This window comes from Dipodomys ordii, unplaced genomic scaffold, assembly GCF_000151885.1.
Source record: "Dipodomys ordii isolate 6190 unplaced genomic scaffold, Dord_2.0 Scaffold10, whole genome shotgun sequence".
NCBI classification, from domain to species: Eukaryota; Metazoa; Chordata; class Mammalia; order Rodentia; family Heteromyidae; genus Dipodomys; species Dipodomys ordii.
The window spans coordinates 14,907,811-14,921,392 of NW_012267226.1; the positions used below are offsets into that span (position 1 = coordinate 14,907,811).

Here is a 13,582-nt window from a genome sequence, read left to right on the forward strand (position 1 = left end):
GCTTTTCCGAACCGATGCTACTTTCACCCTCCTACAGGGGATGAAGGTGAATGAGATGAGGAAGCAGAAAGACTAATGGAACCCTGGCCAGAAGCAAGATGAGGGCAAAAATCTTACTGAAAAATGGAGTAAGTGTGCCATTTTTCTCTGACATATAAAGCAAGGACTAAATGAAAACTGGTCATACCATTCCTAAAAGATTGCCAATCCTGAGGTAGCTAGAATAATAGATAGTTACTGAATACCTACTGTGTACAAGAAGTTCTCATGGAAGTGCATAGTACATATCCAAAAGAAACGATAGATTATTATGCCAGAAAAGAAACTGTTATCTTCTGTTTCCTTCCTGGCCTCAATAAAACGGAACTACAGCACTATTACCAAATTGTACTGATTAAGCAGACTATTAAGAAAGCCACAACGTACTACTATCTATGTGATGAGAATAAAGGGCAGACAGACATCCAGTGCAGAACATTGCACGTAGGTAACTCTTCCTTAATGATAAAAGACCTTAAATAAAGACCATGTATAAGAATAGAACCACAAAATCCAAAAGCACACAACTGTAAAAATTACTCCATTCCCACAGATCATAGTGCCTTAAAATTACTTCCTTAATAAATGTTAAATCTGAGTCTTTGTTTTTCCAAATAAAGCATAAACTAAATTAATCTAAACTCAAACTCACGAAGTGTGTTGTTTGGACCCAGTAATCTGACTCCAGGGTTGATAGGACTTTAAGCAATTCATTCCATTTTTAAAACTCTCAATGACATCTTATTCAAAATTAGAGAAACACTCAGTATCTAATTTTTCAGCTGAGTTATTTCAAAGTTAAACATGTAGTACATACTTATCCTAAAATTAATTTTTTTTTCTTGGGTCCGGTCATGGGGCCTAAACTCTGGGCCTGGGCGCTGTCCCTCAGCTCTTCAGCTCAAGGGTAGTGCTCTACCACTTGAGCCACAGCGCCACTTCCGGCTTTTTTCTTTGTGCTTATGTGGTGCTGAGGAATCAAACGCAGGGCCTCATGCATGCAAGGCAAGCGCTCTACCACTGAGCCACCTTCCCAGCCCCAAGAAATGTTATAAGTAAAAGAAATCTGAAAATTTCAAACTACTCTAAGAAAAAGACATCTATGAAGTTGTAAAGAGCTGTTTCTTAGAAATATGTCAATTTCTACCTCAAAAATTACATACTCAACATTGTCTTTCAATCTTAATACAGTGAAAAGAATCACATGAAATTAAGAGTACATCAATTAAAATAAAAGGCTATAAATGCATACCTTTCCAACTGTTTTTGATGTTTCTCCTCCCTAGCCTGAGCCTTCATCTGCTGTACTTCAATAGTATCAGGCTTCCTTCTTCGCATGTATAGTTCATGGTTTCCCATACACAAGGCCAAAATCCGCTTATTGATTCTCAGGCGAGGTGCATAAAAAACAAAATCCTGAACACAAAATGTTCCAAATTTAAATACTTCCTAGGATAATAGTTCACAACAATTCACTGAATTTCAAAGTGAAGTTTGAGTCCTAATGGCATGGTAGATAATGGTTCAATTTCACAGTTCCATATATACTTCCGTACAAATAAGACACTCACTACTTCGTGTTCTGAGGGTTATGGAAAGGGGCTAACATGTTCTCAATGTAGAGATAGTGAGTGTCATTCTTTCTTCTTCTCCACAGTAACTATGAGCATCTCTCCTTCCACACGAGAGGAGGAGGTTTATGGTTTGCCTTTGTCATTAATGTCAAAGTTGGTCCTTGTTTATGGCTGTTTTCTATGACTTAGAAATGTCCTCTCTTTCATCTTTTCAATAACTAAAAAAGCAGTAGAGTATATCTGTTCTGACACCAAAGAATTTTTAAAAATCTGTTGAAATCTAAAGTCAATGCTTCAAAATTAGAATCCTTCACACAATATTCTAGGAAGAGTTAATTTTGGAATAGGGCTATCTCTACATTCTAGTGACCAATAAACAATTAATAATTTTTAGAAACTGTTTCTTAGGAATAGTGATTGTATATCACCTACTTCATAACTGAATTTCATTAAAATAAAACTATCTCGTAAAAATGTAAACCTTGTGCTTTCATAATCTTCATTACTGCAGCACTTAGAAACACTTGAAAACTTAAAGTATGGAAAGACCTAAGATCATGTTCCTAGAAGCAATTTAGTAAGTGATTGATGTCATCTTCCAGAAACTAGCAGAAATTCAAAGAATACATAAAACACGAGGAAAAGAAACCATTCTACTTACAGGTGCCTTTTTATCAATTGGCTTTATAACAAACTTTTTGTCATTAAATGAAATATTGCGGATCTCACTCCATGGAAAACCAATTTTAGGTGTTAACCTTAAAAAAATGAGAATATCCTTTCAATTAATGGCAGAAAACAATTGACAAAGTTCCTAACTTTGAGCTACCCTTGCTCAATGACCAAGTACAGATTTTTCTAAAGATATCTTACTATACATTTGACATCATCTTTTAAGGGGAAATGTGACAAATTACATCACATAAAACCATATAATACAAAGACTCATGAATGTATGATTAACCTTAGAAGCATTATAGTTATTTTCCTAAAATTACCTAACAAAACTATCTGGAAACCAGTGTATAGACTTGTACTTCTTGCTTTAGTTCTATTCAGTTTTTATTCTGTTTTCTCTCAAATTACTACAACCATTAGTTTAAATACATTTAAGCAGGCGAAAAGACAGTGACTTCTAATTCTGGATATAAATGATTTTCTTTTGTTTAACTCTTAAATATTTGCATATATGTTTCAAACACTGGATTTCACTATATCATAAAAGGATTATGGTGTGTGAATTGTATCACAAAGAATTTTAAAGAATTTTAAGATATAGAGTTGGCTAAGTGGTAGAGCTAGAATTCAAACTCAAAAACAAGTCCTTACTAGCTGGGCACTGGTGGCTCATGCCTGTAATCCTAGCTACTCAGGAGGCTGAGATCTGAGGATCGCGGTTCAAACCTAGCCCAGGCAGGAAAGTCCATGAGACTCTTATCTCCAATAAACCACTAGAAAAAAACCAGAAGTGGCGCTGTGGCTCAAGTGGTACAGTGCTCGCCGTGAGCTCAAGAGTGCAGGGACAGCGCCCAAACCCAGAGGTCAAGCCCCACGACCAACCAAAACCAAAACCAAAAACCAAGTCCTTGCTTTCTCCACAACCTCCTCTTCTTCTCTAGTGCTGGGAGTGCTGAAGTGTGCCACTGATCCTGGCATTGTTTTCCCTTGTTACCATTCTACATAGAAATAGACCTAGTCTAGGGCTGGGAAGGTGGCTCAGTGGTAGAGCGCTTGTCTTGCATGCATGAGGCCCTGCGTTTGATTCCTCAGCACCACATAAGCACAAAGAAAAAAGCTGGAAGTGGCGCTGTGGCTCAAGTGGTAGAGCACTAGCCTTGAGCTGAAGAGCTGAGGGACAGTGCCCAGGCCCAGAGTTCAGGCCCCACGACTGGACCCCCCCCCCAAAAAAAAGAAAGAAATAGACCTAGTCTAGAATAATTGTTTCTGCTTTTCTTGTATTTACTGTTATTTTAAAAAAGTCATCAAATGAATCATTATTCTAAACACAAGAGTGAAAATGACTCTGACACTAACATTTACCAAAAGGTATATGTTAGCTGGCTTCTGATAATAGAACAAGAATTCCTAACTATTTATACTACTTTTAACACAAACTGAAGGTACTGCAGTACAACAAATTATTTTTTCTATGTAAAACATTCTGAAATCAAGATGCATGTGTTTTATTGCCCTCTAATGGTCACAGAAAAAAGTAACCTGCTTGAAAAGGCTACAGACCACTTTTAAAGTAACAAATACCATGCTACATTTATGTGCTACTTAAAACAAGTGACCAGTATAATTCTCAGCAATCTTTAACATGAACCTGGGAACTAATACAAACCCCACAACCGGCAAAAAACAACAAACAAACAAACCACCTTTGAAAAAGAAGACTGCCATGTATGGTGACACTAACAAAATGCTTGAGTAACTCAAGCTTCGAGGGTCAACCCAGCAAATTAAAGACTCTCAGTTCAAACTCCGGTAGCAACACACAGTAAAACATAAAAGATAGTCAACCTCAAAATATTAGACTGTTCACTATGCATACTACCAGGAATATTTTCTTTAATTGATATCTAAAAATACCTAACATTTAACATGTGCTCTAAAATTCAATACCCATCTATTAGTTCTGTTCTCTCATTGCTCCTGATTTCTTATATGTTAATTTTTCTTTTTTTTCAACCATAACATTTAAGGAATTATTCCTGACTTGTTGGGAGAATAAGTTTTGAATAAGGTACTACACATGATTCAGAGACAAATGAGCACACATTAAATAACATCAAAATGTGCCATTTGAAGAATACACCTAGAAGCAGAACTCTGAAATTGCAATGTGCTACAAAAATGGAAATATGGTATCAAAAAGTCTGTGGTGGCTGGTAATGTGCCTTATTGATAGAGTGCTTGCCTAGCATGAATAAAGCCCTGGGTTTGTTTCCTCAGTACCACATACACAGAAAAAGCTGGAAGTGTGCTGTGGTTCAAATGCTAAGAGTGCTAGCCTTGAGTAAAGCAGCTCAGGGACAGTGCCTAGACCCTGAGTTCAAGACCCAGGACTGGCAAAAAAAAAAAAGAAAAAGGAAAAAAAAAGTCTGTGGCATAGTTAATGCCTAACAGATTAGTTAATGCCTAACAGATTAATCTGTTAATGTGAAAAAAAGCAAAGCTAAGACAAGACACAACTATCAAACCGTGTAATTTGGAAGCTATTTAGACCACTAAAGAATGACTAGCTCCTTATGAAAAGAATTTACTTACTTGTCATCATGCTCATAAATATTCAGACCCAAAGCATCAACACCTAGCCATAATTCAGTACCCTTTTTATTCTTTATTTCAAAATAGTTGACGCCGTACATTTCTAGATCTTGTGCAATCTTCAAGTATTCCATCATTGAATCTTCCCTGTTGAAATAAAGCTTAATGTAATACATTTAAGTAGAAGCACCTACACATCAAACTAAAAGTGCTAACGTACCTTGGATTAAAACTGAGTATTGTTATTTACTCTTCCCAATCAAATTGTTTGGGAGGATAATCTGATATAATGTTAAAGTTTTCATGAAAATACTTATAAACTTGAAATACCTTAGCATCCCTCTATGTTCTTCATGCCAGTTTTGTATTCTTTCTTCCCACTGTTCTTTTGTCAATTTGTGTTGTTCCAAAACACTACAAGGAAGAAAAATTTATTACAAAGTATTTATGATCCAAAATCAATATACCTTTAAAAGTCTAGAATCCATTTACTAACTTGATTCTAGTGGTTGTCATACAGATCAATATATGTGATAAAACTGAATAGAAAGAAATGCATACACACAAGTAAGAACATGTAAAACTGATGAGATCATAGTAGGCAGTAGCTTTTGTCAAGTTATCCTGACTGTGATTCTGTATTAGTTAGCACAAGATGTTTCCATTAAGGAAGGGTTCTTTTGAAGGATTTTTTTTTTTTTTACAAATGCATCTGGAATCTACAAATATCTCAGAACAAAAAGGTTCTAGATAGCTTACATTTTAAATATCATGCTTTAAAAATGCCTACTGTAAAAACTTTTCATAGGAATTCAAATGTTTCAAATACATTAATATGTTGTACCAAAATGGTTTCTCATTAACAGAAAAGTTAAAAGTACAGGAAGAAAAACAGAATTTCTTTAGAGCTAAAGGACTATTTAGACTCACTAACGTACTTTTTACACCTGACACCCACTGCCTGCAATCCACCAACATGTGGGCTTCACCTCCAAATTTCTCACAAAAGCCACTAAATACTAAATCCACCTGATACTTTAGTTTCTGCCGTTCTAACTTGGCTTCCATATATAATACTTTCTTACTTAGTCTTATTTGTGAATCTCTATTTTTTCTCAGTATTCCCTATAAGGCCCTCTTCCTCTGCACTCACAAATTTGAGATCCGAAAGGGTCTATCCTACATGTTTTTCTCACTTTACATCTACTTCAAATCATTCTTCATTCCCATGCATTCACCACCTCCTATTTGCTGATTAATCTCAAAACTTTTAATAAAGTACACACTGCTCTAAATACTAAATTTTTTATATATTTCACACTTGGTAGTATCAAAACTGAGTCTGCCCTCCTTTCAAATTTGTATGTTCTTTTCCTTGATAAAAAGTATTACCAACTAGCTACCACACCAAGACAGAACCTAGCAGAGAAAACTACGCAAACCTAGCTCTTTTCAGAAAGACGTAATACTATGTGGCAGAGTTCATTGTCCATATTACCAGAAACTAAATTCTGTAGAATACTAGATTCTCATCCAGGTTTTCTATATAGGGAGCAGCAGACCCTCTCTCTAGGTTCTGAAAGAAAGATCTAAATACACTTTCTAGTATTAAGAGTGTATGCTATGAAAATTAAAAATCAGGGTGCTGGAAAGCATTATTTGATGTTGCATTTTCTAGATATCAAATAACCAAACACTTGTACCATGCCTTACAGTTAAAACTAAACCATGAGGTGTATTTATAAACTAGGCATGGGCAAGACTAGATCATAGGTGGGACAGAATTATTATCCCCACTTTACAGATTTAGATAGGATCAAATACTTTGGGTTGCACATCTATGTCACATAACTAGCAGAGGGAAGAATGCAGGTAGAAGGCTTAGTGTCCTGTCACTGACTTCCCCTGTGCTATGCACAGGGTATTGACAGTATTGCACTATGATGACAGCACCAATGAGGAGTCTGAAGCCTACCTGAGAGCCTTTTCATAAACCTAAACACCTACTGTGAAAGAAACACAGCCTGACACTTATTCTCAAAACAGTTATTAAGCACTGATCTGCCCGTGCTGGAATATTACCAAGTGGCAACCATTTACACACCCTTCCTTCAAGCCCAAATTGTAGTCTCTTTTACTGCCTATCCTACGGAAATAGAGAAGAGCACATAAATATAAGTAAGCAGCTAAGTCATGACTGTTAAGTTTATTTAGTCTAACTGGCAGTTTTAAGATCCCAAAATGCATTTAATAAACAGACTATAACATGAAGACACATTCCACTTACCGCTGGGGTAGGAGTCTGTCATTAGCCAGGTAACCTGATTTGTGAATCTCCTTATTGTAATCTCCATATTTGGCTTGGACAGCATAGGAAGCCAAAAGAACGGCAGTTTCTGGTGGGCAATATATCTCATCATTCAAGATGGCTTCTTTAACTTGCAAGAAGAAAAGTCTCTGCGTTATTTCTTGGATTAATTCTTCAGAAACATCTTCAGGAAAGAATTTAGCTCTAAACTTGAATTGCAAAGGATTCTCTTTTTTAACATCTTGTTGTGTTACCTAGAATAATAATTTCAAGTATAATCAGAAAAAAATTAATGTATGGAAAGAAAGGGGGTTGAGGGGGTAGGTCTGGAATATAGTGTGAAACTAACAATGAAATCTCCCCATAAGTAATTCATATTTTTCTAGTCACACTGAATTCTTTTTGGGGAGAAAGTGAGACATGAAATAAAAGATTCTAAATTTCTATGTTAAAGTTCTAAATAATGACTACTTATAATCACAGATCCCACTGAGGAACCTAACCGAAAACCTCTCTTCATAGTCCTGCGTCAGTTACTTAATTACACCAACATACTTATTTTAGATACTTTCTCTTACATGCTAAATTTTCCAAATAGAAAAAAGATGAAAGCTGATGTTGCCTAAATGAATTTAAGGACATGACACTGGTAAAGCTTAAGAGAGACTGTGCCCAGTGCTAGTGGCTCATGCCTATAATCCTATTTAGGAGGCTGAGATGAGAATCAATGTTTGAAGCTAACCTGGGCAGGAAAGTCTATGAGACTTTTATCTCCAATTAACAAGCAAAAAGCCAGAAGTTAAGGTATGGCCCAAGTGGTAAAGCATAGCTTTGAGCAAAAAAGCCAGAGGTCCTTTAGTCAAATTCAACCTCCAATACTGGCAAAACAGAGGAGAGACAGAGAATTGTAAAGGAGGGCTTGAACTCTGCCCTTTTACTTTCCAGGACAAATTCATGATTATGATAAATTAACTTTATTATTAAGTTTAATTTTATTATACATTTTACCTTTTTATTCAGTTTAAGCCATGTAGAATAACCTTTGCTGTCTACATACTGCAGCCCAAAAAACCAGACCTCACGCAAACCAACTGTTTTCACCACCTAAAAAAAAAAAATAAATTATTCAGTTCAACATCCACATTGTAACTAGGTGACACCAGACACTATTGCAAAGAATACTACACAGATTGAGGCATATTCCTTTGCTACAGAAAAGGCCTTTTCTAAATTTAACATATTCAAGGAACATTCCTAAAACCTGAAATCCAGATTTTCTGTGTTCCTTACTTGACTTGCTCTCAAATCTCAACAAGTAACAAGTCCTAAAGTAAAAACAGTGTCATAATCCTGCACTCCTGTTTCTATTCACCCTATTTGTGCCTTGTATTTGGGGCAAAGCCTATCTGGGTGGTAAATCTGATATATCCAATATTCTACCTGTACTGAGCAAGAACTCCATCTTGGAACATGCTGTAACTTTCACCCTTTATCTCCAGTTATGTTTTTGTCCCTAGCACAAAATGTTCCTCCTATACCTTTTAGCACATGTACAATAAATCTACTCTTCAAAGCCTAGTTCAACTAATATGCCTACTGTAAAAAAGTGTTCATTGTTCTCACTACTTACTCATTCTCTGATGGTCCTGGAGTTTCTACTGATATAGGACACCTGTCTGTCCTGACACCACTGATGGCAGCGATCAGTGGAGCATCTGTTTTCTGTCTTTCACTGTCTAACACTTAAGGACAGAAATTACTATTTTAAAATGCACTTAAATATTCACATCTCAAATAATGCTGACTGGCCTGTGGGAGGCACTCTACATAAAGTGCTATAGTAAACTAGGATCCTCAGAACTACCCCACACTTAACCAAAACCACTTGTCAAAAGGAACAAACAATAACAAACAACAACATACACACAAACTCTTTTTTTTGTCGGTCCTGGGGCTTGAACTCTGGGCCTGGGCGCTGTCCCTCAGCTCTTTGGCTCAAGGCGAGTGCTCTACCACTTGAGCTACAGCGCCACTTCCGGCTTTCTGGTGGTTTACTGGAGACAGGAGTCTCACGGTCTCTCCTGCTTGGGCTGGCTTTGAACTGTGATCCTCAGATCTCAGCCTCCTGAGTAGCTAGGATTACAGGCGTGAGCCACCAGCGCCCGGCTTTACACACAAACTCTTTAAACAACACACACACACCAAAAAGTCTACACACACACACACACCAACACACCCACACACACACCAAAAAGTCTTTAAAATAAAACATTCTGGGTTTCCTTTTTTCTTTGCCAGACTTGAACTCTGGGCCTGGGTGCTGTCCCTGAGCTCCTAGGCATGCCAGCTTTTTCTGTGATTAATTAGAGATGAGAGTTTCATGGACTTTCCTGCCCGGGCTTGGCTTTGAACTGCTATCCTCAGATCTCAGCCTCCTGAGTATCTAGGATTACAGGTATGAATCATCAGTGCCTGGCTCTTGGTTTCTTTCTTTTTTTTTTTTTTTTGGGTCCGGTCGTGGGACTTGAACTCTGGGCCTGGGTGCTGTCCCTCAGCTCTTCAGCTCAAGGCAAGCGCTCTACCACTTGAGCCACAGTGCCACTTCCGGCTTTTTTTTCTTTTTTGCTTATGTGGTACTGAGGAATTGAACTCAGGGCCTCAGGCATGCAAGGCAAGCACTCTACCACTGAGCCACCTTCCCAGCCCCTGGTTTCTTTTTTAAGATAAAATATTATAGGACTTTGGTTTCAAATAGCAAAGTAAAGCATTCTGTTTATTTTTAAAATTTTCACTGAAATAATGTATACAGACAATATAAAAAAAGAAAACTATGCTAAAATACACTAAATGTTCATTTCTGGAGACTATAGAACATAAAGATTCGTGATATAAAAGCAAACCAGTCTTAAACACTGAGAGGTTTCATATGGACAGTCAAGTGAGTAACTTCATGTTAGCAAATGGAAGCCGTCCAAGCCAAGCCTCAGCCAACACTGAAGCTCAGCACAGCCAGACCTGGAGCTAGCACTATGATGGCCCAGAGCATATGAAAGTGGGGCCAAGCAACTGCCCAGCTTTGCCCCAGCCCCAAGGCTAGCCCCAGCAGGCACAAGGGAAAGACGAGCAGGAGGGGCCAGCGAGTTCAGCTAGGAAATTCCCCAACAGCCCTTAGCTCCCCAGTGCTTTTCTCCTACTTCTAGGTCCAATTAGAAATTTCTCATGACATAGTTTAAAGTGTAACTGCTGGCACATAACTACATGTGTATTCACTTATAAAACATAAACAAACATGCTAATAAACTACAAAGCATATACTTTTTAAAGGATTTTAGGTGATAAAAACATTTTATTACTTCATATACCCTAACATTTTCTTGTGGACTCCTTGGTGCATGAATACTCTGTATTTTAATCCTCCAGGTAAAAGCTACATGAAGCTAATAAAGGGAGAGTCAAACAAAAAGTCAAGATGCACTTAATATGAGAACCCCCAACACACAGGAGCTAGCCTCAATCTAACCACCTGCAATTATTTATAAACCCAGCTATTCAGGAGTCAGACTAAGTAAGGGAAAAAGCTAAAGACCCTATCTTAAAAACAAGACAGGCACGTTGGTTCACAGTTGTAATCATAGCTATTTGGGTGTCAGAGATTGGAGGATTACCATCCAAAGCTGGTTACCCTACTGGAAAAACAAACTAAACAAAAAGAACTGGAGGGCATGGCTCAAGGTGTACAGAGACTAAATTCACTCCCCAGTACTGTGAAAAAAAAGTGGAATTTCATACCATGTGGATGAACTCTTGAGAGGACTTAGTCTGTTCCTGTCCCACCTGAACAAACCTACGGGCTAGCTTATCCCACTGCTCACACGCCCAAGGTAAATAAAGCCTGCTCACAAATTCTTGCATTTGGGCTCAAGGGAAATAGTCAAGAAACTGAACTGTGGCTGAGAATTGCTGAGAATAGTCTAAAACAGACGAAAATCCTCAATAATTTACACTATTAATTATAGAACAATCAACTACTGTTCAATGTATTTTACATGGATTCTCACAATTGACTTTGGAAAAAGTAATGTTATCATGTAAATTGTATAAAATAGAAAAATGAGGCAAAGTCAATCAGCTACAGCTGGGATTACTAAAGGTGATATAGCTCAAGAGTTCATGCTTTCAAGACACCACTGCAACAAATGAGCTTTTTTTTCCCTTTCTTTTTTTTTTTGCCAATCCTGGGACTTGAACTCAGGACCTGGGAAACTTTTTTTACTCAAGGCTAGTGCTCTACTACATCAGTCACAGTATCTCTTCCAACAAATAAGCTTTCTTTTCCTCAGTAGTCAAAACTAATTCAAGCTGGTGTATGCCTATAATCCTAGGTACTGAGGTGGTAGAGATGAAGGATCGCAGTTCAAGGCCAGTATGTACCAAAAGTTAGCAAGATCCCATCTCAACAAATGATGGAACATGCCTGTGGTCCTAGCTACATGGCAGGCATTGTGGCCCAAACAGGCTCCAGGTAAAAAAATGGAGAAAAATAACTAAAAACTTTTTGAAAAAGACCTAAAACCAAAATAAAGTGCCTGCCTAGCAATCTTGAGAACCAAAGTTCAAACCTCAGTACTACCTAAGTAAGAAAATAATCCTATATATAACATGCATATAGATGATGTATACATGCACAAATGTTTACAAACAAAGGGGCCTGAAAGAATTAACCCTGGTTGATAGCAGTCCACCAGGTATGGTGCAGATAGCTGATCTGCTCATGATATCACTTTACAAATAAGTGTGCATGTACATGTGCACATGCCCCTACACAGCCTTGTATCTTCCAAAAAGGCCTTATCAGGGCTTCCAGACTTCATTAATTAGCTAATTATACCCTGAAAGGAATTTTAAGATTTCATCAGATGTTAGATCACTCTGGGCTGACATATAAGCTGTTATTTATTGGTATAATGCTAGAAACACTCTACTTAAGATGAAGTTCAAAAGACCGTAGACTGTGGCTCTCCCACTCCTGTGTGAAGTCTTTGGAAAGGTTATCCTCCCTATGTCTCCTGGGAGACACATCACCTTCCGCTCCTCACAGTGTGTGTCTTCTTCACCTCTTGACACCTGACCATCCACTATAGCTCTCCACTCCTGTGTGTGTGAAGTCTGTGAAAAGGTTATCTTCCCTCTAATCTCCTGTAAGATACTTCATCTTCCTCTCTTCTCCTCATTTGACCTCTGAGCACCAGTTTCTTCCTTTTCTCAGTAAAACTTGATGACCTAAAACACCGCATTACGTGAGCTTAAATTTTAGAATACTAAAACAGGTTAAAATTAAGCCAGAAACCTTAGAGGTGGTTTTAAGTACCAACCACTACCTTTGCTATAAAAAATAAAGTAAAATAAAGGCCAGGTGCCTGGTGGCTCACACCTGTAATCCTAGCTACTCAGGAGGCTGAGACCTGAGCTGAGGCTCACGGTTCAAAGCCAGCCCAGGCAGGAAAGTTCATGAGACTCTTATCTCTAATAAACTACCAGAAGTAGCAATGTGGCTCAAGTGGGAGAGCACTAGACTTGAGCTGAAGAGCTGAGAGACAGCACCCAGGCCTAGAGTTCAAGCCCCACGACTGACAAATAAATAAATAAATAGCCTATGACATAGAGCCTCAGGCATGCAAGGCAAGCGCTCTACCACTGACCCACCTTCCCAGCCCCTTAAAATTTTTTTTTGTATGTGTTGGTCCTGGGGCTTGAAGTCAGGGCCTCGGTTATCTAACACTTGAGCCACAGCTCTATTTCCAGCTTTTTTCATGGTTAACTGGATCTAAGAATCTCATTAACTTTCCTGCCGGGGCTTGGCTTTGAACCATTATCCTTAGATCTCATTTCCTAAGTAGCTATGATTAGAGGTACAAGCCATTGGGACCCAACTTTAAAATTCTTTTCTAGCCAGGCTCTGGTGGCTCATGCCTGTAATCCTAGCTACCCAGGAGGCTAAAATCTGAAGATCGCGGGTTGAAGCCAGCCGGGGCAGAAAAGCCCAGTGAGACTCTTACCTCCAATTAACCACTCAAAAACTAGAAGTGGTGCTATGGCTCAAGTGGTAGACTGCTAGTTTTGAGCACAAAGAGGCTCAGGGACAGTGCCCAAGCTGTTAGCTATCTCCTTGCTGTGTGTCCTCTTCTGTGGTTCTGCTATCCAGAGTCTAAGTTCTTGACCTACTTTATTCAAGGGCTAGGTAAAATGTCTTTGCATTCAATTGGTCACCATTATAATAATTTTAATAGCGATAACTAATACTTTTTGATTCTTTTTATTAAAGTCTCATCCTAGCTGGGTGCCAGTGGTTCACACTTGTAATCCTAGCTACTTAGAAGGCTGAGATCTGGGG

At 38.2% G+C, this 13,582-nt stretch overlaps 1 protein-coding gene across 2 annotated transcripts in view; it reads right to left on the reverse strand.

Annotated features, from left to right (window-relative positions):
• The window catches only part of Rdx (radixin), a 29,076-nt gene that overhangs the window by 12,577 nt on the left and 2,917 nt on the right, over positions 1–13,582 (reverse strand). The window contains exons 3-8 of one of the 2 annotated variants that reach the window (XM_013009708.1): positions 8,200–8,295; positions 7,171–7,445; positions 5,214–5,297; positions 4,884–5,030; positions 2,275–2,371; positions 1,292–1,455 (exon numbers count right to left, since the gene is read on the reverse strand). In XM_013009708.1, coding sequence (XP_012865162.1) covers positions 1,292–1,455; positions 2,275–2,371; positions 4,884–5,030; positions 5,214–5,297; positions 7,171–7,445; positions 8,200–8,295 — 863 coding nt within the window. The remainder of the gene's footprint in view (positions 1–1,291; positions 1,456–2,274; positions 2,372–4,883; positions 5,031–5,213; positions 5,298–7,170; positions 7,446–8,199; positions 8,296–13,582) is intronic. The other variant, XM_013009709.1, reaches the window with a different exon arrangement.